Source organism: Balaenoptera acutorostrata, chromosome 7 (assembly GCF_949987535.1).
Source record: "Balaenoptera acutorostrata chromosome 7, mBalAcu1.1, whole genome shotgun sequence".
Lineage (NCBI taxonomy): Eukaryota > Metazoa > Chordata > Mammalia > Artiodactyla > Balaenopteridae > Balaenoptera > Balaenoptera acutorostrata.
Genome location: NC_080070.1, coordinates 50775838 through 50802677, shown reverse-complemented (window position 1 = coordinate 50802677; position 26840 = coordinate 50775838). Strand labels below are relative to the sequence as shown.

The 26840-nt window shown below is 33.1% G+C and overlaps 1 protein-coding gene across 2 annotated transcripts in view; it reads right to left on the bottom strand.

Moving 5' to 3' along the window:
• The window catches only part of SKAP2 (src kinase associated phosphoprotein 2), a 162066-nt gene that overhangs the window by 120462 nt on the left and 14764 nt on the right, over positions 1 to 26840 (bottom strand). For both annotated transcript variants that reach the window (XM_057550043.1, XM_007171516.2), the window contains exon 4: positions 23587 to 23694. In XM_057550043.1, the coding sequence (XP_057406026.1) occupies positions 23587 to 23694 (108 nt within the window). The remainder of the gene's footprint in view (positions 1 to 23586; positions 23695 to 26840) is intronic.

The window sequence follows — 26840 nt, the reverse complement described above, 5'->3', positions numbered from 1 at the left end:
AGATTATACTACCTTTCCCATGACCTAATAATACTTCCTAACATCCCTACTAGTTTCAATAACTGTTTATCCTTTCCAAATTGTGTCTCCAGCAGTTAAAATAGAAATTATTGAGCACGGTAGGTGCTCCCTTAATATTTGTTGAATGACTAAATGCCAAAATTAATTTCCTTGTTATTGTACTTACAAATTGAATTCTCTATGATCCCTCCTTTTTCTGTGTCAGTTACCTAGTCCATTCATCTTCCTCTATCCCATTTCTAATATTTGATATTCTGCCCTCCAAAATCAAAATGCAAAACTCAGGTCTTTCTCATCTTCGTTCTTATTTCAAGAGCCTCCCAACTGATGACTGGACCACCTTTATGTTCTTCCTACAAAGTCCACTTTTCCTTCTTCCCCCCCACCCCAGTTTTACTGAGATATAACTGATATAGGTAAATTTAAGATGTACATCATAATGACTTGACATAAACATAGTGTGAAATGATTACCACAGTAAGTTTAGTTAACATCCACCACCTGTTACTGAAAAAAAAAAAAAAAAAAAAAAGGTTTTTTCCTTGGGATGAGAACTTTTGGGATCTACTCTCTTAGCAGCTTTCATATATACCATACAGCAGTGTTAACTATAGTCATCATGTTGTATATTACATTCCCAGGACTTAATTATCTTATAACTGGAAGTATGTAGCTTTTGACCATCTTCATCCAATTCCTCCAACTTCTGATAACCACAAATCTGATCTCTTTTTCAATGAGCTTTTGTTTTTGTTTTTTAGATTCTGCACGTAGGTGAAATCATACAGTATTTATCTTTCTCTTTGGCTTATTTCACTTAGCATAATGTCCTCAAGGTCCATCCAAGGTTGCAAATGGCAGGATTTCCTTCTTTTTACAATTGAATAGTGTTATATATAATATATAATATATATATTTCATACATTTTTTATGCATTCATCTGTCAATGGACACTTAGGTTGTTTCCATGTCTTGGCTATTGTAAATAATGCTGCAGTGAACACAGGGGTACAGATATCTCTTAGACATAGTGATTTCATTTCCTTCAGATATATACCCAGAAGTGGAATTGCTGGATCATATGGTAGTTCTATTTCTTAAAATTTTGAAGAACCTCCATACTGCTTTCCACAGTGTGGCTGCACTCATTCACATTCCCACCTACAGTGCACAAGGGTTCCCTTTGCTCCACATCCTTGCCAGTATTTGTTATTTCTTGTTTTGATGATAGCCATTCTAATAGGTGTGAGTTGATATCTTATTGTGGCTTTGATTTGCATTTCCCTAATGATTAGCAATGTTAAGCACCTCTTCATCTTCTTGTTGGCCATTAGAATATCTTTGGGAAAATATCTATTCAGGTCCTTTGCCCATTTTTAAATTGGATTATTTGGGTTTTTTGCTACTGAGTTGGTTGAGTTCTTTATATATTTCAGATATTAATCCCTTATCAGATATATGACTTGCAAATATTTTCTCCCATTCAGTAGGTTGCCTTTTCATTTTGTTGGTTTCCTTTGCTGTGCAGAAGCTTTTCAGTTTGATGTAGTCCAAATTGTTTTTTTATATTTTATTGCTTGTGAACAGTTCACGTTTCATAAAAATACCAGATTATCTTCCCACACCATGATTTTTATCCTCTCTTCTGCGTGAATCTAAACAGGGTCTAGGATTTGAAGTCATCCATTGACGACTGGCTAATTCACATGGTAGTACCTTATATCTCAAGCTTTACTGAACCCCTTTTTTGCAGCCCCATCATACTCATGGATAACTCCAAACTTTTGCTCATGCTGTTGTATCTCCATATAAAGTCTACCAGCACACTGTATTTTTATATTTCTAGATCTTACAGTGTCTCTGAGTCCTGATTATGAATGCAAATATTATATTAAACTATGCTTTCACAATAAACGGTCTTAGCTATTGAGCTGACTATACACAAATTCCAGGCTAGACCCAACAGAGAGTTTTAAAAAATGTACTTATATGAATTTGTCTTTTCACCTAAAAGTGGTATTGAAAACAGAAACTGGTTAACTGACTTTTGGTTAAACAAAGGTTAACCATATATGTTATAGTTTATATTACATCACCATTAGCTTTTGTTCTATCGTTTCTAATGTATATGACCACAGGCAGGGACCTTGTCTTATTTTGTGTTTCCCTAACAGGATAAACATTAATACTTACTAGCAACCTTATGTATTCTGGACACATTTTCCTTGAAATAGTCACATATTCTAGGTTTTCTTTTATTTTTCTTAATTTATCTCAAAATTTTGTTACTTAGAATCTATACTATAAAATAATAAAATAAAATGTCTACTATAAAAGTACAATTTTATATACAATTATATAATACTCTACCCTGATTAAAACACTATTAACTATAAAATAAAATTCATTCATTAAAAGGCAGATGATGTTAGATATCAGAAAAAGAGATTTAGTTACTGAAGTAACAAAAGAACATCCTTATAAAGGAATCTCACTGTAAGGCAGCCCCATTGTATAGGCCCCTAAACATGCATTATCACAAGATACCAGTTTACTATTTTTGAAGGAGAAATTATAATGCCATTTTAGAAAAACAAATCAACCCACAATTAGGTGTTTATTGTCTTACCCATTTTTAAAATATTTTATACTGACCAGTTTCTCCCAGTGCACTGAATATCATGAAGTTGCCATCACCTATTCCCCAGGCATTTTGTACTTCTGATATACAAACTGATTTCACTATTAATCTAAGCAAAATTATGTTAAGAAAAGAAATTTTCCATGGAGAAAATAAAAATTATCTACTTCATCCTACTAGTTTTAGAATAGTCCACTGTATAGATTGCCACTATTCCCTTCTTTAAGAAAAACAATAAATGGCGATTATAGCTTTAAAATGAAATTTATTTTACTAATATCTATGTCAACTAATATGTTTTCATACCTATCCTTCCAAAAGGATTCCATCAAAAAAAAACCAACATATGATTCCTATCACTTTAGAATTCTCTCACATAACTGAAAAAAAATTTTTTTCTAAAGCAGATAAAGAAAAGACTCTTAAATGATTCAAATTTTACAGTTGTTAATACTAACAGACTCTTTACAGAAAATACAGATGTGGTGTGAGGAGATCACACTTCACTAACTGGAGTCAGGAGGCTAAAGTTTGGGATCGGGTGTTAGGGAGGCAGATGACATTGTACTAGGAACACAAACACTGAAGTCAGAGAGATTCTGGTGTGAATTCTCGTATTCCCACTTCTTAGCAATGTGATCATCCTAAATTTCAGTTTCTTTATCAGCAAAATGGGTATAATACTTCCTACACCAGGATGTTATGAGGATTCAAAATAAAACATGGGAAACACCCAGCACAGTGCCTGGTACATAAAAGTCCAATAAACAGTGCTAGTAGTAGTGATGAGATAATGACCTTGAGAAGCCAACTAAGCATTCTAAGTCTTAAGTGTTCACCTGCAAGATGAGGAAGTAGCATACTCAATGACTTTCTAAGTCCCTTACAGGACTAAAAAGACTATATAATTCCCATGGTTAAAAATCAACAAACATGAATTCGACTTCTTCAAACCATCTAGACCTTAGATGCACCATTAAATTAGGAAAACAATAATTCTTTAAAGTATTTTCAGATTTATAAAGAAAATTCACATAGATTATCTCATTTGGGCCTCAAATAACTCCATGGGCCTCAAATAACCCCATGATATTATTATCCTTATGTCAATCTAACTACAAAATGAACTTTAAAGAAGCCAAGTGGTTTGGTCAGGTCACAAAGCTAGTATCAGAGATTTCATCTCCTGTTTGTCAGCATCCAAAGCAAATGTTCCTAAACACAACTAGCCTGCAGGACAGGTATTAGTGCCCCACGAGAGAAAGATCATAGGCTTTGGAGGAAAAAAAGACCTAAATTTCCTCCTCAGCTTCACCATTACTTGCTTTGTGGCATTGGACAAATCACCTAATCTCTCTGGACCATAGCTTCTTCAATAATAAAACAATAATTCACCATGCATGCCACTGAAATTTATTCTGATATATTTCTCTAGAGATTTTACCTTAAAGATCTAAGGAAGCCACATGAATACTAAAATTTCTGATGCACAGATAATAAAATCCCATCATTTTCCTCAACCCCACCAAATTGCTCCTTCCTTACTCCTATATCCTCCTTACCTAAAGAAGAGCACCAGAAACCTCTCGTTGTCCCTGTTTATCTTCTTCCCCAACAAATGAACCTATGTGTAAAAACTGAAGTCCAGAAAGATATAACTTTGTACTTCTTATATTTGCAAGGAGATGGAGGGAAGAACCTAGTTAATAATAAAATAGATGCCCCCATCTGCAGGTGACAATTGTTATAAAGTCTCACTAAGAAAATTAACTTTTACTATGTACCCCCAAATGAGAAATCGTTAATAGGGGAAAGGACACTTGGCAATAAATGCCACCTAATTATATAGACTAATAAATACAAGTGATTTTAATGTAGTAGATGAGAGTTTTAAAATCCCATTTTTGCAACTAGTATTTGCAAGAGAGTTTAGTAATTTAAAGAACATTTTACTTATTACATCAAAGTCCTATAATTTACCTTATAAATAAAATGTTCATAAAAGCTATAATCTTAATTCATATAACTCACATCCTAACTTTGGCAATTTACTTGAAGGCATGTTAATTTTTAAACAATTTAAAACCATTCTTAAAAGTATTTTCCATTTCCTCCTAGAGCTCCAATTTGTTTTTGAAGAAACTGTTCCAAAGATGTTAACTGAAATTGCAAAGGGACAGCTGCTTGATACGATGGGGCATATTACTGCTTTGCAATATCAAATCACTCAACCGCACTCCTTTTCCCTTTTTTGGGCTCTAGGTTGCCACTAGAGTGGCTATTTATTAGTAAGTAAATACAGTGATGGTCATATTATGCATACTGATATGCCCTAAGGTCCTTTTATTGGGAAATGAGAGTATTTGCCCATATACACTTAATGTCTATGTTAATGTCTGCACTTGCTTTAACTTTCCCTAAATCCCAAAACACGTTTCAAGATTTGTTAAACTGGAAAATTTCACACCACTACACTTTTTCGTTGTTCATTTTAAATTATGGAAACTCTCATATCTGTCATGAACCTTAAGAGACAAAAATAGAAAAAACATTCCTTAAGTTGGAAAAAAAAGGTAATATGGCCTAAATATAACATCACAGAATGTAATCTTATATTAATCTTAAAAATTTAACCTTATATTAATCTTACATATGCATTACCATGAATTATGTCAACAATTTATACAAAACAATTACATATATCAAAATATATAGGTTCAAATGGTTTTTGCATTTTTCCTTTAAAGCACAGTAGGTATTTTTTAATTATCAAAAAATAATGCAAGAGTAAAATTAACATTATCTATGGTCATATCACCCTTTACATCATCTTCCTTAAAATCTTGAAACTCAAGTCCTAACCATATCGTTTGAGATAATCCATAAAACCATGTTTTTTAAAAAAAGGATTTTCTGGTCCTGGTTTCCCAGGGTCATAAAACTCAGACTGGCCTCCCCAAATTTATCTTTTCTCACTTGTTTCTTAACTGCTGGGTTATAAATACCTTTGTTTATTATTAAAGACACATTTTCTTCTGCAGATTCATTCCTGTGAGAAATATGTTCCAAATTCTATATACCCACATTGTATTAGAATTTTAAATTTGACTTATTTAACTTTATATAAAGAATAGTTTTTAAATTTTATAAAGTCATTTAAAACTCTACTAACAATTTATCTTTCAACACTATTTGTTAAATTTTTCTCTAGCATTAATTCTACTTGGGAGATACAAACACTCAGAGTATGGATATATGTAATACATACACTAGGGTCAGAATTGATTTCCTATCATTGAACCTGCTGGGCAAAAAAGTAACAGTATGCAATTGTACTCATGCTGTGCAAACCTCCATGCTAATACACATATTAAAATTCTAACACATTGGGGTTTTCCATGCCTATTTATACTATGCATACATTTATTCTATACTTTTTCAAAAAATGTTATGTGTAGGTGCAAAATTTTAAAATCAACAACAACAACAAAAATGGTTATCAGCTTGCCTTGTATTAGAATCTCTTTTGTCCGTCAATCAACAATAAAGTATTATTCTACCATCACAAAAGGAAAACCTTTGGAGGCAGTAGAGGACTATGGGTTGTGCAAATGTGCAGTTGCTAAGAAGCAAATATGCCTCTCTTCTAATCAAATAGCCCAGCTCAGCGATGCCGCTGGCTTGGAGCAAGAAGCAAATTCCACCAGCCACAAACTTAGAAACAGTCTTGAATTATTTGTTGCTGACCGCTGGCTGAACCCTTCCTGATGAGCACCATCACCATTAGCCACTACTCAGTGTATTCCATCAACCAATGGCAATAGCAGCATGCTACAGCTCAGGCTACAAGAAATTGATCAAACAGGGTAATGAGACTATTTCTTCACAGAGGTTATTTTAAATGAATATAAATATTTTCTTTCTACATAATTTGCCACAGAAAGGTCACTGAACTCCCTGTGATTCCAAAGAAAAATGCTTTACTGTCCCCCTTTACATATTTAAGTTAAGATAAAGCCAACAAACAATTCAGGGCATTTTTTGATATTAGGGGCAAATTCTAACGAGCTGGCATTTGTGACAACAGATTAGCTGTAATGTTTTAGCTTCACATTAACTTACAGCTAAAAACTGATCAAATAATGCTACTCTATAAAGATAAAACTGATCATGATTTACCAATTAAAAACATTTATATGAGTACATTTCTGTTTGAAGAAAGCACAATTAATCTCTAATGTAGGTGATAGTGAGAACATGAATCATATATATGCCTTCTTAGCTGAAGTTATTAAAATTTGATATAATTGTTGTAAATTATTTAGTGAAGCATTCATTTTTCTATAGCCCACCTCCTCCTGCTAGACAGTAGAATAAGATGCATGCTAACTATCCCAGTTAGCACATGAATCATTTCACTGACAACTGATTTAGTTCTTCTTACAGAGTGACATTTATTGCTCCTTTTCGCTATATACTTTAAACTAAAACAATTATAAACAACTGGATTTAACATCACAACATGACCAAATTACAGCAATTTAGCTGTATATTTTATCTAACATAAAATGAAAATGTTTTGCAAAGTCCAGTTTTCAGTTAGTAGACTTCCCCTATAGTGGTATTAAAAAAAATCCCAGCTGAATCACTATTTAAGAACTTTAAACACCCACATACCAGCAACAATAAGAATTTGAAGTAAATATTTCTAACATATCAGCATTCTGTAATTATTATAACCAACATAGATTACGTAACATCTAATTAAATGTTTCAACTCAGTAGGAATACTTTTATATGAATGGACACCTCTAAAAACATTCTAAAAGATGTATCTTGTGTCATTAAAAATGAATGTGGGGCTTCCCTGGTGGCGCAGTGGTTGAGAATCTGCCTGCTAATGCAGGGGACACGGGTTCGAGCCCTGGTCTGGGAAGATCCCACATGCCACGGAGCAGCTGGGCCCGTGAGCCACAGCTACTCAGCCTGCGCGTCTGGAGCCTGTGCCCCGCAACGGGAGGGGCCGCGATAGTGAAAGGCCCGCGCACCGCGATGAAGAGTGGCCCCCACTTGCCGTAACCAGAGAAAGCCCTCGCACGAACCGAAGACCCAACACAGCCAAAAATAAATAAATAAATAAATAAAGTAGCTATAAAATTAAAAAAAAAAAACAAAAAAAACCAGCAGCTTTATAAAAAAAAAAAAAAAAAATGAATGTGATCTAATATGATACAGTAAATATTTGTCAAAATGAACTGCTTTATATGCAGATTCTTTAAGAGTTTCAGTAATAATTTATTTTTGTTTATGATCTTTACATCAGAAAACAAATAGGTCAGATAATTCTTTGCCTTCATCAAAAATGTCTAGTTTACTATGTAATATGAAAAAAAAATGTTTCAGTGTATAGAACTGTGTGCTTAGCAAATTTTTTTAAATTACTGAAACTCAGATGTGCTTTTAATAACTATTTTTTAAAACTGTTTATGGATGTTATTAGGGATGACAGTAAAACCACCTCACCTACCAAAAAAAAACACAAGATATACACAAATGGCCACTTTTTTTAAGAAGGGGATAAAGTATTGCTGGAGGTTAGAAGGTTATTTGTGCCACAGATAGGGATTTCTAAATATTCATTATTGGAAAATGGTGGCAGTCATAACAGGATTTTAAATACACATTCAAGTAATTTTTACCCAGAGATACAAGGCTTTGAATGAAACAGAAAACCTCCACAATTAACTTTAAATTAATCTCTCTTGAAAGGGAGGCCCACTGAAGAACTAGACAGAATACAATACAGAGAGGAGAAGCTCAAGGCTTACACACAGTATTTGTTTAGGTGCATTCTATTCTTTTCACAATAAAATTCTTCCATGCTTTAAGAAATGGCTAAAGGAGAGTCTCTAAATAAAAATCAATAATTAGTTAAAAGAAAATTAGGATCAAATAGCAAGAAGCATCCCATCAGCTGTCTAATAATATGACAAATTCAGCAGCAACCACAAAGAACCAATATAACTTCTGGTGCCAAGGAGCCAGATGGTACTGCTGGAAAAAATTAAGTCTACAGATTGGCAGTTCGACCCTGTGATTATTGCCCAAGGGAGGACAAAGTGGAAGAGGAGCGGGAGGTTCAGTATGATGGGGATAAATCAATTACCACCAACTCACCACATCCTTCCTATCATAGCCTAATAACGGATTCTAAATATCATACCAGTGAACTGTCAAAGGTTTAAATAGTCCCAATCTTAGTTGGGAATGATAAACTTATATATAGTAAAAAGTAAAAGATAATCTCAGCTTTTCATCATAGGCCCTAGCAAAGTACACCGATAACTTTATCCACAGACAACAAATACTAAAGTATTTTAGTTATAGCTTTGTTGTGAAAAATAAAGTTATTTTTTTCTATTTTTTACTTTGTGTTACATTCAACAATGACATTTGTTAAAATTCTGCATGTTTTCCAAAAAGAGAATTGGATAGATAATGGTTACCTATAATGGTCTCATGACTGAACAATTGACATACATGTTTTATAAAAAATTATTTCCCTTATTTTTTTGGACACACACAAAGAAAGTACTTCCCACTGTGCTATCTAAAGAATGCTAAAGAAACAGTAACATCTCAAGACATGTTCAAAGTCAAATCATGATAGGGACAAGATAATACACATTGTCAATTTATGCAATTATGAGAAATTCAATATCAGTTAAGTCATACTTTTGAAATGTAAGACAGTTATACACTTAGTAATGTCTGGCAAAGCTTATGCTGAGGGAGCTTTTTTGTTTTTTTATTACCACCTTTCCTTGGCCTATCATCACCTATGAATATATACAGCTGCTATGTATTACTCTAGCTTGAGTAGGTCAGAAAATTAGATAAGAAAATAAGAATATTAACATATTAAAGATAAAAAATTAAGAGTATTGATATTTTTAAATCCTAAGAATATACAATTTTATAATATAAATATGTGTTGATTCATTTAATATATTAGCAATTACACTGATAGATGGCCTTTGGATTTAGTCTCAAAACCCAATCAGCAACAGATCAATTAGATTTCATTAATAAATAAATCTGATAAAGCAAAAATGTTTTTTGGTTAATTAGTTTGTAATTATAAAAGCAAGGACTGAATTTACAAGGCTTCTAGAAAAGGATTAGTCAAATCGCAGGTACACACTAATTTGATCGATGTTCACCGAAACCTTTTCTAATACATTTTCTAGCATATTGCAGAAGGCTAGGAAATGAATTGCTAACATGAGTTGCTCAATGCACAAACTGAATCCCTGTTGTGGGCACTGACAGCTACAGTGATAGAAAAATTAATCACAGAGGATATGCCCTACCTAAACTATACCTAACTCACTTTTCCTCATCTAACTAAACTTGTGTTTGTATACTTCCAATAGTTTGTTTGAAATACTGTTATAAAACTTAAAATGTACATCAGCATTTCAATCAACTTCTTAGGACACATTCCCTCACTGTAATTTTGGGATAAATAGCTGTTAAACCTTCATATCTCTGGACTAAATAACAGACCAGCAATGTTTTTAAAGCCTCAGAGGAGAACAGCTAGTTCACAGAAGTGTCTGTATTCACACAGGTCAATAGGTTCCAGTATCCATAAAGATTCATAAAAATACATTAAAATGTATTTCAATGTTAGTCAAAAAAAGTCAACAGAAAAAAAATGATGAGAGATACCTTATAAAAGCTCAGTGGATAGTAAAACAGAGCAGGACAAAATTTATTGGGGAAATTTTTTAAACTAAAGTAGCTACTAGTAAATAAAATCCAAATATTTTACATATAATAAAAACACTAACTTTTATTTCATATATTTTTATCACCCAAAGGATAACTTTGCAAATACCAGTATCAGAATTCCATTCGACATAGTTCAAGACAGCAATATTAAGACTTTAATTGTACTTAATTATGAAACATGTAGTTATATGATACAGGTTTATTTCTTTGGAAAAAATCAAATATTTAACAACCTGATTTTAAAAACAGGGAATGACTGTCACAAAAAAGAATTCATCCATTTACAAAATAGGATCCACTAGCAAGTATTCTTAAAAGTTTGGGACTTGAAGATACAAACTACTATATATAAAATAGATAAACAACAAGGCCCTACTGTATAGCACAGGGAACTATATCAGTATCTTATAACAAACTATAATGGAAAAGAAAAACAAGAAAAAATTCCAGAGAAAATATATACTAAAACAAAGTTATTCATCTCATCACTTGGTCATCTTGTGATATTGCAATAGCCAAGAGCTAACAATGGCCAAGTCCTATGTGCCAGGCACTTATCCTTACAACAATCCTATGAGATACTACAATTATCCCTATTTTTATAAACCCAGAAACTAAGGCTTAGAGAGAAAATAATTTTTCCAAAGTCAAAATGTCAAACGAGGATTGAACCCAGGTACATGTAATACCATAGTCTGTGCACTTAACCACAATACAATTTGATCCTTGATATGATGAAGTACAAATTTTATCCTCTTTAAAGCCCTTCAAAATTTAGTTTTCAGATACCAGAAGTATATCCCATCTGCCTTAACTAATGCTTAATATTGCTTAGACTGCCAGGGCAAAACACAGTTAATAAATATGATTCCTTAATTACAAGGAGAAATATGATTAGACAGTAAAAACAAAGAGAAAAGAAAAGCCTAAGAACATACCAGGATTCAAATGAATGCTGAAGAAAACTCAAGATAAAATGTATCCCCGTTATCTATATAATCATATTAAGGAATGAAAGTAATTAATGGCTTCTAAAATTCTGTAAATTAAGATCATATGTTTAGAAGCAAAAGCAACAATTTTCCTGGTTTACCTGTGAGGAAACTTGGGGCAGATGTCTCTATTCTGAACCTCCTAATCTATCTCTTTCTACAATCTCTGGCAAGTCTTATCATTCTCATGACATTCAACATGTTTAGGCAAATAAATCAATGATTCTCCATATCTCTAGCCCATATCTCAGACTCCCTCTTAAATTTCTTCGACTAAATTTCTCAATCCTCCTTCAAGCTCAACAGACTTGATGCTTCTTGTCGCCTTTATAGATGGCCTCACCTCCTTGAGAAAAGAATTGAAATGTCAGGGTTCACCTTAGGTCTCATGGTGAAACGTACTGTTGGTCCTTCCCCATATCCCCTCTGGGTACTTAGTCTCCCTTGTCCCTTGCCTCCACCGTCAAGGTGACCAACAAGCCTCTAGTCAGGTCCTTCTTACGCGTGTGCTCCCCAGAAGGGTGCCCATCCCTGTCTCGTCTCTCTTCCCCACTTGAGCTCCCCTCCCACAGCAAACCAAATTTTTGTTTGTCTTCTGAGACATTCCTCACAGCTCTTATCTCTACTTGCTTAATCCATTATCTACTTGCTTTACCCATTATTACCTCTGTTAAGTATGACAACTGATGACCCAAAGTAGCAGTAAGTTGGTCCTCAACTCTCTTTCCTCTGCTCATCTTAAAAGCAGTGACATGTCTTATTAACACCCCAGTCTAACAAAATAAACTGTAAAATTTGTTGAATTAAACTTTTATTCCATGTAGCACTCTGCCTAAAGCATACAACATTGTTACCCTCTCTCACTACTTATATTTAAAACAATCAATTCTTCACCTCCTAAAAGACATTTTCTTTTACAAAGAAATCATATTGTAAGCATATGAGAAGTTTATGGCATACATTTATCTCAGAACATAGGTCCCAGGACACCAATACCAAAACAAGTGCTATTCAATGAAAGAAATATATGCGTATTTCTTTTTCCCCATGGTAAGACATTTTACTATTTTTTGATATTAAAATATTATTTTTTATTAACCTCCTTTGGTATTAAAAAAAATAGTGCTGGGCATGTTCAAAATAGCGTGGCTTACAGGTGGTATGAGAAAGTGAGGAGGAGCTTTTGAAGACACTTAAACAAACTGACACCAAAGCACATCTCTGAGATGAAATTACTTTTCTGAGAGTCTTTAAATATTACACTATCTTTTTCTGCTTTTTACGCATGGAAAATAACTAGACGGTATCCAAATTACATTAACATTTTCTCTAGATATTCCAAATGAAAAGCTTCTAGGCAGCATCTTTGCTTCAATGACAGCCAAACTTGGAGAATGCTCTCAGAACTTTCATATAAAATATAATTAAATATCTAATTATGACATTGGAACTTGAAAATATATCAAGAAGAATGGAATTAGAATCCCTAAAATTTCCTCAATAGTGAAAATAGACCTAATATATAAATTAAAACATGACTGTGACTATGAATGAAGATATAGAGAAAGATATAAGATATAAGAAAGATATAAGACTTCCAAAAAAATAACCAAAAATCAGAAGGATAGGAGATGAAGATACTGAGACTACTGTAATTAATTCTCTCTCTGACCCTAGATTAATTCTTCTAACTGTGATAAAGGACCAGTTTCCCCCCCCAAGACATCACAACATCACAAATTAATACTTCAGTTAAAAATATGTATATACATGTAGGTATATATGTATTTATTTTATATATAATATGAATTACTAGAAAAAATAATGATCACGTATTTGGATAATGCAGGAATGTCAAAATGCTATAAACATTTCTAAGTGCTTAATCTCAATTTCTGTACTTATATTATTGCAGATCAGTAGCAAACAGATCACAGACTCAGATCAGTCTGCAGACTACACACTGAGTAAGTACTGCTTAGATAATTCACGTTGCTCCCTTATGTCTCAGTTCCCTTATCTGGCAAGACTACTAGGTTTAGTGACTGACATATAGGAAGAAAAACAACACAAAACACACACACACACACACACACACACACACACACACACGTCCTTACAAAGGAGAAGAAACAAATTCAAAGAAACAAACCAACTTCTTTCTTGAAAGCTAAAAATAGTGACCATTCTTCTGAGATGATCACCCCAGCACCCCTTAGATCCCACCACCATAACTATACACTGACAAAATCTAGCCCAAAAAAGTCAGAATATCAACGAAATAATCTACTTGGACTATATGTTTTCTGAAATAATTTGTTAAAGTAAAACTGACGTGAAAGAAGAGCCATATGATTATTCATTTATATGTGTAATGCAGCAAACCTTACTGCATTTACATTTCAAAAGGCATAGATGATATTGCTAAATGAGGGGATTGATATCTTCTGCAACAACACAAAGCAAGAATCCTTTTTTAAATTATGTTAAAGGCTACAGAATTCAAGAGTTCACTGAGCTGAAAAAAGCACAGCAAGAAAATTACTTTTTGCCATCTGCACAGTTTCTAAAGTATCCACTAAGCAACAATAACATTAAAGGTAGGCTAGGCTATGTCCCTGTTTTAATTAGTATATTAATCTCACAATTCTTTAAAGAACTCAGTATTTTGAGAAATAACTTAGTCTCAAGTTAAGAACACCTTAAGAACTTACACCTTAAGGTGTAAGAATTTAAGTTCTTACAGAACTGGAGAAAATATTTACAAATCATATATCTCATAAGAGACTGGTAGCTAGAGTTCTCTTAGAACTTAACAATAAAAAGACAGCCCAATTGAAATATGGAAAAATGATTTGACTAGGCCTTCTCCAAAGAAGATATACAAAAGACCAATAAGCATATGAAAAGATGATCAACATCATTAGTCATTAGAGAAATGCAAATCAAAACCACAATGAGATATCACTGAACACCCACTAGGATGGCTAAAATAAAGACAGACAATAACAAGTGTTGAAGAGGATGTGGAGAAGTGGAAACCTTCACACATTGCTGGTGGGGACATAAAATGGTATATGGCACTTTGGAAAATAGTTTGACAATTTCTCAAAAAGTTAAACTTAGACTTAACGTAAGACCCAGCAGTTCTACTCCAAGGTACAGTATATAGTTAGAAGAAATGAAGACATACACAAAAACTTGTACATACATGTTCACTGTGGCATTATTAATAATAGCTAAGAAGAAGAAACAACTCAAAAAATCATCAACTGATGAATGGACGAACAAAATGTGGCATACCCATACAAGTGAAGCATTATTGGGAATGCAGTACTGCTGTGTGCTGCAACACGAATGAACCTTGAAAACACTATGTTAAGTAAAAGAAGCCAGGCACAAAAGGCCACATATTGTGTGATTCCATTTACATGAAATGTCCAGACTAGGCAAATCTATACAGAAAAGAAAGTAGATTTGTAGTTGCCTAGGCCCATGAGGTGGGGAGGGGGGCCTAGATTTGGGGAAAATGGGGAGTGACTGTTCATATAGTACAGGGTTTCATTTTTGTGGCAATGAAAATTTTCTAAAATTAATTGGGGTGATGCTTGTACAACTCTGTGAATATATTAAAAACTATTGAATTGTATACTTTAAATGGGTAAATTCTATGGTTATATTATTTACATCTCAATAAAGCTAATTTTTTTAAAAAAGAATAAGAATCGTAGACTCTACCCCCAAACTGTTGATGGACTGTATAAAATCAAAGTCATCCACTTTAACTCATAAGTGCATGTGTTCTCAAGAACCATAATCTTAGAAGGTTTAATAAAGGAATTGCTTTAATCTTACCCCCAGTTCTGTACCAAAAAAGGAGGAAAGGGGTTAAAAACCTGTAACTAGAAATGAAATAAAAGCATTCAACTTCTGCCTCAGTAATGTCCTACTTCTTTTGACAACTGGGGGTCCCAGTCTGCCTCTGTGCTCCTCACTAACACGTAGGCAGGCGCCTCCAAGCAAGCCTTGCCCACTTTACTCACAATCCCCAATCAGACCTCCCATTCAAAGGAAAAGGCTTTCAGGATATAGACACGCAAAAGCAAAGGAACCCCTCACAAATTACCTACACTATGCTCATAAACAGGAATCAATAGCCAAGGCTGTCCAGACCTTTGAGGGAAACCAGTAACATGAAGGAAAAGGACCAATGTTTAAAATGCAACTTGTAGACAAAGCACAGTCAGCTTAGAGTTAGAGAATCAAACATAAATGTTACAGATCTTAACAATGCGAAAATAATTTAACGAACAAATTTGGAATTTAAGAGTGGAAAGAGAGATGGAAGGAGAGCTGGGTGCGCTAATTTCCACATACTTAATAACAAAGAGTCAATATCCATCATCTGAGGTTGGTGCATTACAAAATAAGAAGAACATTATTTAAGTCAAAAGCAAACACAAAAAGAACTAAAAATAAAATAATAAAAAATCGGGAGGCAGAAGTGGGAACGGAGGTGTGCAGAATCATCCATCATAGAGGGAGTCAACAGAGTCTGTTCAAGGTTGATCAGACAAGAACTGGAAGTAGTGTGCCCAAAGTTACTACAGTAGCTAGAGAAGACACTGTAACAAGTGGCTGCCTCTGGGGTTAGGGCGGGGTGGAAAAGGAGGCTTTTACGTTTTATTGTATACCCTTCTGTTCATTTTTATTTTTAACCAGATGCATGTCTCTGTAAGTAGAAAAAAAACTAGTCTAATTTTTTAAGCAGCATGGCATAGAAGGATCAAAGGAGTTGAAGTCTGCTACTGCTAAGTTGGATATGATAGTCAACTTTTTGAGTCTCAGTTTCCACAACAGCAAAATAGGGAAAATGTCTCCCTCGTGGGGTAGTTCTGAGTCAATTAAAGGAAATAATGTAGATGAAAGAATCTGGTTCAGTGTCAGGCATATTTCTCAATAAATATTAATTAAAGATGGTTCAATCCCCTTTCCTTCCTAAGATGCTACCTCAAGCACCAGCAAAGTCACTTCTAAGGAATTTGTCTCAGAGGAAGGGAGCTCTCTTCGGAATCATGTGCCAGGCTAGCATGCCTTCCTTGAAAATCAAGTGGGTCAGTCTATGGTCTTAACCTTTGCTTTTCAACGTTTCAACTCTTAATTCACACTTTGGTGCAGTTGCAAACAGGAGACACAACTGAAAACAGGAAGCTATACACTGTGACTTCTCCAAACAAAGACCAGAGGCCCAATTCAAATATATAGAGCAAGAAAGATAAGTCTGTTATGTGCCTAAATTTTATAAGATACAGTGTTCTGCAACAGCCAAAATATCATTACCATTGGCCCAGTGCTGATACCTAAAGATCTGTGAGTGGGACTTGACCTCCCTTGGGTTAAGGTATTCCTCTATTAACATGCAAACTTTCCTAGGGGTAATTTATCAAAGCCTCTCCAATGTACTTAACTGAGAATCTGATTTGAGGGGGGAAACAGATTCAAAAATGGGACAACTACCCACAGACAGTAGTGTCGGGAAGGGGCCCTGTGCAGTGTGCTGAGGGACCACAGAAGAGTGCGGGAAGTAAAGAATATTTTTTACCTACTTCAAGGGATTGCTTAGCGCCATGCCTAGTACACATCTGCACATTCAGCCCAAGTGCAATGGCTCACCCTTCTTTTCAGCCACAAAGGCCAAGGTAATAAATACAATTAGAACAGAGCTTCTCAAACTTTAATGTGTACATAGGGATCTTGTTTAAGTGCTAATTCAGATTCAGTAGGTATGGGTGGGGACAGAGATTTAGCATTTTGAACAAGCTCCCAGGTGACACTGTTGCAGTTGGTCTGCAGTCCGTACTTTGGGTAGGAAGGGGCTAAAAGAATCCCTTCCTTTTCAATGCAATGTCTACTGCTATAACCCTGGCTCTTATCAACACCCTCTGAACCAAAAGCAACAGTATCTTAGCTGGGGAAGAGGCAAAATACAGTGGTTTTGAGAGCAAAGCCTGGTCCTTGGAGTCAGACAGACATGAATTCAAATTTCAGTTCTGCCACTTATATGACCTTCATTTGACCTCTCTATCCCTGAATTTCCTCCGTTGTCAAATAGTGATGATATCTACCTCACAGAGAGGCTGTCAAGATTCAGAATAATGTAGCAAGGCACTTAGCTTGCTGCCTCCACTACATGGTCTCTTTGCCTTGATTCATCCAACAATTAACTGCCAGGACAATCTCCCTCAAATATGCACTCATCACATCAGTCTATTGCTTCAGGGATCTCTTAATGACTACCAAATCAAAGGTAAACTCCTTAACTTGGTATTCAGCTCTTACTGTCCCTCATTTGCTTAACTCTAAGACCCACTGCGCTCCTTCCTATTCAACATCACCTCTGGTTAATACCTTCTCCAGGCAAATCACCTCTGTGCCACCATTAAATGTACTAATTCTGAAATGTGGACACAAGCATTTGGAGATCTAGGGAACTTCTAATCAATCACCCGGTCCAAACTCTTCATTTCACAAATCAGAAAATAAAAATCCAGAGAGGCTAAGTGACTTGACCTTGACAACAAAATGATTACCAATCAGTATGAAAACCTGGTTTTTGGACTTCTACTCTAAATGTTCTTTTCAGCAGATTTTCCCACTTTCTCTCTAGCAAACTTCAGGAACCATGCAAAACTCACTTTTAAAAAAAGGCCCTCCATTTACAATTTACAATCTCTCAGAATGTAGGCATAAAGTTTATGTTTTGGTTTATTCAACATGATGCCAAAACATATGACTGACTCAGTCAACAAATAAGGGAAGAAAATCAATGATAACAATTATTTGCCTTGGTACAGACCAAATCAATTAAATATTTTAACACATACTAGTTACTATTTTCAGAATCTGCCTTGTTAGAACTTAGATTGCTGATAGGTGGCTATCTTCTCTTTCCAACTGGATTACAAGTCTCTTGAAAATAGGAATTTGTTTTCTTCATCTTTGAATTCCCCATTGCCTTGCCAAGGTACCTTGTTCCTTTCTTCATGAATTGTGTAAATAACTGCTAATTTACTGTATTAAAGATGCATTATTTTTCATAATTTGAGTTTTATTACCTTTGCAGTATTTCTTATCTAGCCCACTTTGTTATAGTCTTATTTGCCCACTTTGTTTTATAGTGATGTATTTTCCCATTCAATGGCATAAAAATTAAAAAGATGATTCTCAATGGCTATGTGTTTTTATTTTATTCATATATGCCTTTGTAATCATAAAAATATTTTACATCTGTGTATACTTTATATCTCCAATCACACAATATATATCTTGAGTATAAAAACATGTTTTCTACTTTTTATCATTTCCCCAAACTATAACCCCTCACTTCTACCAAAGTACCTGAAGCTAGGCTATACACATTACAGAAGGACTAAAATAATCATTGTTCTTATACTGCTATAACACAAGCTAGCAATTGGTATATTAAAAGAACCCAAAAAAAAGTTAAAAAAGAAAAACCACACAAGCACAACAATATGTTATGTATACAAAGATATGTGTAAGTTGCAAACTAATCTAAATTCTCAGAATAAAATACAAAAATATGATTTTTATTATCAAAAACCACATGATACTATAGTTGGAAAACATTTACCCTAAATGGTAAGTAATTGAAAGAACCTTGTTTTTCCTGGTTTTAAATATTATTTCACATTCTACTGGAGCCCAGAGAAAAGTAAAACATCTATTGCTTGGCTTTTACTAGAACTGATTAGTGCTACACCTAACTTTACACACAAAAAAATCTTCCTCAAAAGTTGGTGTCCATCATAAAGCAGAAACTAACACACCATTGTAAAGCAATTATACCCAATAAAGATGTTAAAAAAAAAAGTGTAATGTGTAAAAATTTACCCATTAAATTTATGTTTATGCACATGGATGGATTTATATCTAAGCTTGTTGTAGATGCATTATAAGAGTTCATTATTTATAGGCATCATGGAGATAATCCTTAAAGTAATCCTTTGGAATAAGCGATTTACATGTTTTGTAAGTTCAAGTTTTCATATATTGGATTCCTTAAAGAAAACGTATACCAAAAAAGAAAAAAACATCATCTACTATTATAAATTATGATCAAAAGAGCATAGCCTTTTTTCTTAATCCCAAACTTTAAAAATAGTTCCATAAGTAAACCAGTATTTTTTCATACAAACCTATGTTCTTGTAATGCTCACAGATTTTAGTAACCTATATTACTTGGGAATTTTTAGTTAAGAAGATACCAGGACAATAAATGACTGTTTTATATCTTTAGCTTCATTTTAGTCTTCCTATATTCACGCCCTAGAGGTTCCAGATTCTTATCCACAAAGTGATTATGGTCTAGGACTGAATCAGATTTGTAACAAATGTCTACTGTGATCCTTCAACCTATCATTGATGGGCAGAGCCAATATATGTCTTCTAGCTCACTGAATCCTTTCACCTTACCTTAGGGACTTTCCACAGTGCTATACGGTTAGATGCTTGCTTTTACAAATAATGAAAATGAATGAAAAATGATTTCAAAATAGAAAAATGGAAACCCAAATCATTATATAGTATCTAAAAGCTACCCTGCATCTACCATCTTAGTGCCTAAACAAACATTCTAACATGTGTAACAAGGGATATTCTTTAAGGTTTTGAGTTTCATTATCTCTAATTTTATCTGATTACTGACATGCACCATTTCTATTAACACCTCAATATATCCAGCCATACAATAGTATAAAACTTCTAATAGTGATCTACAATAGTCTAGAAACCATTATGATTTGTTTTAAGTTTTTCAGAAAAAAATAAAAGCACAAAGCTAATAGAATGAAATTTCTATTAAACATAATTTTTATAAATATTACCAAATCACAATGAAACTAACAGCAGTCATGCAATCATTTATAAAATGTATTTTCCCTCAAAAAATAAAAACAAAAAAGTGTTTCCAAAGAGAGACAAGAAAAAATTACAAAGTACAATATTTTTAAGCTACAAGCTTTACAAAAATCTGTCACCATCTACGTTACAATTCTAGTCATCAATAAGGTACTTTTTTTTCAATGCACTATTCAAAAATCAATTATATCAACTCTTTTGTATAGAAAAGCAGCACACCTTTCAGGCAACTAATATTAATGAGTAGACATGACTATAGAATCTCCATCTGTTTCTCTGACAAAGCTGTGGCTACTCTAGTCGCTCATTGAAATTCCATTAATCTGGTGTACCAAGGTCCAATGCGAAAATCAAAACTCCATCTAACCCTTTATCAGTCCACAATAACCTACAAGTGAACTCTGCCTGTTAGCATGCAGCAAGTTATGATTTTGCTATCAATCAGGCAGTTGGCCAATAAAAAAAAAAAAAAAGGCTGGAAACAGCGTGTCTGGCAGGGTTTGAAGACTTTGTTTTTGTTTTCTGTTTTCATTCCCTTTCAATTTCTATAGGGTGTCTGGACCTTGTGAGATTATGCATTATTCTCCTTGGCTGTGATTTAATTGCTACCAGCAATCAAGTCGAAGCATCACTGAAGTGTGCTTGAATTTCATTAGAAGATATAACTTATGCTACTTTCCTACAGTACCTAATAAACCATAAAGAAACCAAAACACATATGGCTTGAGGGAATAACTGGAAAATTAGGTAGCCATTTGGGAACTGAATGAACTTTTGAACCAGAGGAACAGAGAAAAAGAAATATTAAAGGAAAAGACAAACTTAGAATGCACACAGAGATGTGCAGGTTTGACCTTTTTAGCACCTTGAAAATTACATTAGCATTATGAAAAATACATATCATGTTTGGAGTTTATAATCCATCAAAGTTCACATACTTTGTTAGTGCCTACCATAAGGTAAAAGTCAAAAGGACAAAACAACAATCTGATTTGACAAAAGGCCTTTTGGTGACCTGTGCTAATTTAGTTATACTTGTTAAATGCATTATCATTTTATAATTAATATATCATTAGACTAAGGTCACACAATGAAGGAAAATTTATTCAGCAAAGGAAAGAGAACACATATAACAATCAAGCTGCAGGAAGAAAAACTAATATGACTAGATGATATTTTAGAGTGGAAATTAAAAGTTCAAGTGGTAGTTTTAAAATTAATTTATAGTATTCTTAGAAGAAAATGTAAAATTATCAAAAACAGCATTATTTATATACCAAAAATGAATAATACTAAAAGTTAAATTTTCAATCTAAGAATTGCTTACATAAACACTGATGAAAATGCAATATTTAACAAAAATTTAAATGTTACACATAAATATAATTTATTAAATAATATTCAAATATTGATAATGTTTTAGCAATAAATCTTTTTCATGCTATTAATGTATTTTCTTTATATTTGGTTATGAAAACAAACATATAATAAATTATTTACTCATAAGAAAAAAACAATAATCCTGTAAATGATTATTTACAGGATTATTTACATGAAATACAATAGCAATTCACTTTTCCTAACAAATCACTGGCTCTCACATATATTTAATTGTTGGATTTCTTAGGTTGTAATTTTTTCAAGACGGCACATAATGCTTCCTGGTACATCAAAATATCTATGCTATTTTGAGAAATCCTGAGCATATATAGTCTATGAATATATTCTGTATGTGTATGTATCCATATCTGTATATTATAATGAGTATAAGTACTTTCTATATATGTATACATACAAACATACTCATTTCTATCTACCAATGTTTTCCAGAGAAGCAAAACAAACCATTGTAATGTGTCTGAAAAATAGTTCAACTCAAATAATAATTCATTGTTTTGCCTGAAAATATTACTTCATCGATTATAAAACATTTTCTAGTAGAAATGCTTTTGAAGATCAGGTTAGAAAGGGTAATGCTCTGTTTCAGATAATAAGTGTGACTGAAGAAAAATGTGCATCTTTTTAAAAAAATAGAGAATATAAGAGAAAGAAATTCTTTCCTTTTAAAAATAGATATTAAATGTTTGCCAAAATGTAAAATTCGACATAAAATGGATATGATTATTGTTGCTACATACTGTACAGAGTTCTGAATATAAAAAAAAGATTGTGTTGTTCTGAATCAGTGGTTAGAATGTTTATCACTTATGCATGTACTTGACTTATCCCTGTTCTGCAGTAGACATAATTTTATACCTCATAAAAGCAATTTATGTTTCCAAAGGGAATAATCTGGATAACATAAAATGTGGAGTGCTCTGTTGCAGGAAGCATATTTTCATTCAGCAATTGTATTTAGAGATGGAACTGCACAGTTTGATCATCATATAGTGGCAGAAGGCATTATTCATTTCTATGTCTACGTGAAGCTTTGAGTGCCACAAATTAATATGCATGGCTAATTTATCAATACACATTCTTAATTTGTACCTATATATCACCCTTATAGGTTTCTATGATTCAGATGCACTCAACTGGGTGGCATAACAGAGAAAGCACATGCTACACTAAAAACAAGTTTCATAACTTTGGCAAGTTTTTAAAAATTAATAAGAGATAAATAATCAATTTTATTACCATTTCAATTAATACAAAAAACTATAATATTACTGTGTAATATAGGATATTTTTAGATGACAATCAGAAAAATGAAAATGTATTATTAAAAGAAGCATTTGATGAAAATCTGTCTCAATGAGAGAAGGCAATGTAGGAATAATTAATTTAATATTTTATGAACTCATTTTGTATGAAGTTTTCAGGAAAAAAGCGATCAAAAACCTTTTTCATTATTTATAAAATAATGAAATACAACAAGCCATTAAGCAGCACAATAAAATTAAGCAAGAATCTGATAATATGAAATTAACCAACAAACTTACTGATAATATTCATACGATGATGCAAGCACTCTCCTAAAACTTCAAGTAAAGAAAATTTCCTAGGAAAAGAAAGAACTACATACTTAGGAAAACCACTAGAGAGAGCTCTTCTGTTCCTTAAAGGTTCTGGTAAAGGTAAGTTAACTGAAGCCTCTATGTTTATCTGCTTTCTGACAAGACCACCACCTTTACACATCGCACTGTTTTGTGTTAGAGTGTCAAGAGGTATATTCTATGGGAAAATGTCACATACCATCAGAGTGGGCCTCATCATCTTTATCATATCTTTCTGAGGCTAATGAAATAGTGTCTGGAGGCCCAGCAAAAGGGTCATCATATTCTTCTCCATCTTCTATATCACCTATAAAAGAATCAGAGAAAAAAAGAATGGATATATATATACATATATGTATACCTGAACCACTTTGCTGTACACCTGAAACTAACACAACATTGTAAATCAACTATGCCCCAATATAAAGTAAAAATTAAATTTAAAAATATTATAAAAAAACAAAAACTAATCGAGAAAAGCCTTTTATAATTTAGCCATCTTTAGAAGTGTTACTTTATCAAAGAGGTAAATTTTACTATTAAATTTGGTCACTTTCATGGAAAACCAAAGAAAAATTCTTGAACTAGATAAAAACAGATCCTATTTTAATGTATATTCGCTGTAATTTAGCTAAAGTAAGTTTTTGAAAGTCAGTACACAACTGCTTCTTTCTGTTACAAAAGGATACAAGTTCCAAAATTATGATGGTCTCTACAAAGATGAATTCAAAAAAGTGGAAGCAGGTTAAAACATAGTGTGTAACCAAAACAAAATCAAAATAACAATAACAGCAACCAAAAAAAGCATGGAAAGCACAACAGAGAAAATAATTCAAGTTAATTCCATTTACCTACTCAATAATTGGAAAAATGATGATGAGAAATTGATAATTCAAAGCCATATGAACATTTTATGTTTTCATTAAAAATCACAGGATTACATTAGAATAGATTAAAAATACTCAGTTGTGTTTTCAAGAGCAGGAATCTTGTGGAAAAACTGCTTTAAAACTCATATAAACCTTTTAAATTCAAACAAGGTGATTTATAAACTAGACACTTTCGATTTTGCATTCAGTAATATGTTACTTTATTTTTTCTTGTGTTCTGGCTAGTTTTCTAGATGATTTCCAAATCTTAGGCTGATTGGTTGGTTTGAAGTCATTTAATCCCCACAATAAAATCTTGTGGTTTGGGTTTTTTCCATATACTCATTTAGAATAATTTTTTAAAAGACTGAATCAAACATTTGCTATATCCCAGTTATATCTAAGCACTCATTCTTCATCCATATTCAACAACAAGGAAAAAGGTATGCTTAATACCATATAAATGATCTGTTAACAATTCAAGTTACTTGTTAAAAATTCAAGAGAAAACCAGCCACCTCAGGTATTACCTAAAAATCATAGTGAAAAATCTCCATAGGAATCCTAGAGTGCCTATAGTATTACTTTTAGATCATAGTTGCTGGGCAGATCCAGATTAAAGCTACCTGGCTCTCCAAAAGGATATCTGTATCCTCTGACATGCATCTGATGGGTTGCACCCTACTTTCACCATATTTTTGGTAGAGGAAAGAGCCTCTTTCTAAATAATAAAAATCAATATTCATATCTACTTTTTAAAATTTTGATATTTTACCAGCATTCATCATCCCTACCCTGAAAGTAAAGATATCTCCCATCAAGACAATAAGAGCAGAATATAGAGATGACTATCTTATTGTCCTTAGTGATTATACCATTATGTGTACCATACATGGTGATGTTTCTTCCCCAATTAAAATTCCAAGAAACATGTACAAATACTACTCATTCTTCGGATCTTAATTTCTCTTTCTTTCAAGATGTTCAAAGTACTTCTCAGAACATTCAGTGATCCCTTATAATATTTCTCTTATGGAAAGAAGAGTGGTCTGATTTAAAATATGAGGTAAGAGAGAACCTCATAAAAAGTGCTAGTAAAAATATGTTTGAACATAAAATGACAGCTCATGGAATACACAGTAGTAAAGATCACAAAATTCTCAACTGCTCAAAATTGCTAGAATATCCTTATATTCTTAATAAAGTAAGAATTTTTATGTTATGAATTTTCTAACGATATTTCAAATCATGAACTATAAATATTGCTATGAAAAAAAAAGTATTAGGACACTTCGACTACATCACCATAACTTAGGACTTAGCATATTACACTATTAAGAATACAGAAATACAACAATAAAGCTAATGATTCTATGGAAAGGATTTTGAAAAAAACTCAGATGCTCATGCTTAAATCTATTAAACTCTGTGTGGAAATAAACAAAAAAATTTTTTTAAGTTTTGAAAATCAGAATTAGTTTATTATCCTTTGATAATATCCATTATATATTTTTGTGTATATATCCATGTATGTACACATACACACACAGCAAAAACATCATTATTAAAGCTATAAATTCAATAATATTTAATATAAGTTAAGACTGTTCTACGCAAATTAGTCACTGACATGTTAAAGACCTCTGTGGTTTTTGGTTTTGTTCAAAAATAAAAGAACACTTTTTGGATTATAAAGTGAAATTGTCTTCAATTTACCATTCTAAGAACTGCAGTTCATTTCAAACGTTGGTTTTTTAAAAAAAAATACTGTGATATTTATGTTTATCTAAGACCAAATAAATTAAGTACTGCTACTGACCTCATTTCTCCCCTCCCCGCTCCCCCTTTTTTAAAGCTTTCCTTGAATTTAACTCAGAAAGTAAAGAATAAGCATTTCTGTGGCATCTGTATAGGGTTATTCCCTTTTTAACTTGCATTAAGTTGAAAAAACACATCATTTTTCAAAATAGTCTTCTTCATTTTACTGTTGTTCCAGTGATAATCCACCCCTTTTCCCCCCTCCCTAATTATTTTTTTCAACTCAACAAAGAGCTGCTATATTATAAGGAGCTTTAATTGAACACAGGGGTCGCTGTTGAGCAGTGCAAAGCATTTTTTCTCCCCAGGGGCTGAGTACTTGGAACTATACCTGCAAAGACTTCGATAAATTAAAAGGAAAATGTTCAACTTGTGTTTATGTAATAGAAAACTGAACTCCAAAGCAACAATGGGCATCAGGTAAACGTATCCAATACAATTTACAGACATAATTGAAAGCATTACAGCCTAATCAGACATCTAAAAGAAAAGCATGCTCAAATGAAATGTCTACAGAATCATTAGTTGGCAGCCATTCTATTACCATCACACATAATGTCAGTGGTGCCTTGAGCCTGTGCCAATGACAACAGCATAAATTTTGCATCTCATTTCTATGGTCATAAAATTAATGATCAGTTTAAAAATACTTCTTTGTAAAAGTTATTGCGCAAAGAAAAGACATGAATGTGTCCCTGTTATGTACTCAGAAGGATAATTATGGGGTTGTTGCTCATTAATACTGTTTCTTGTTTCCCTAGAAAAG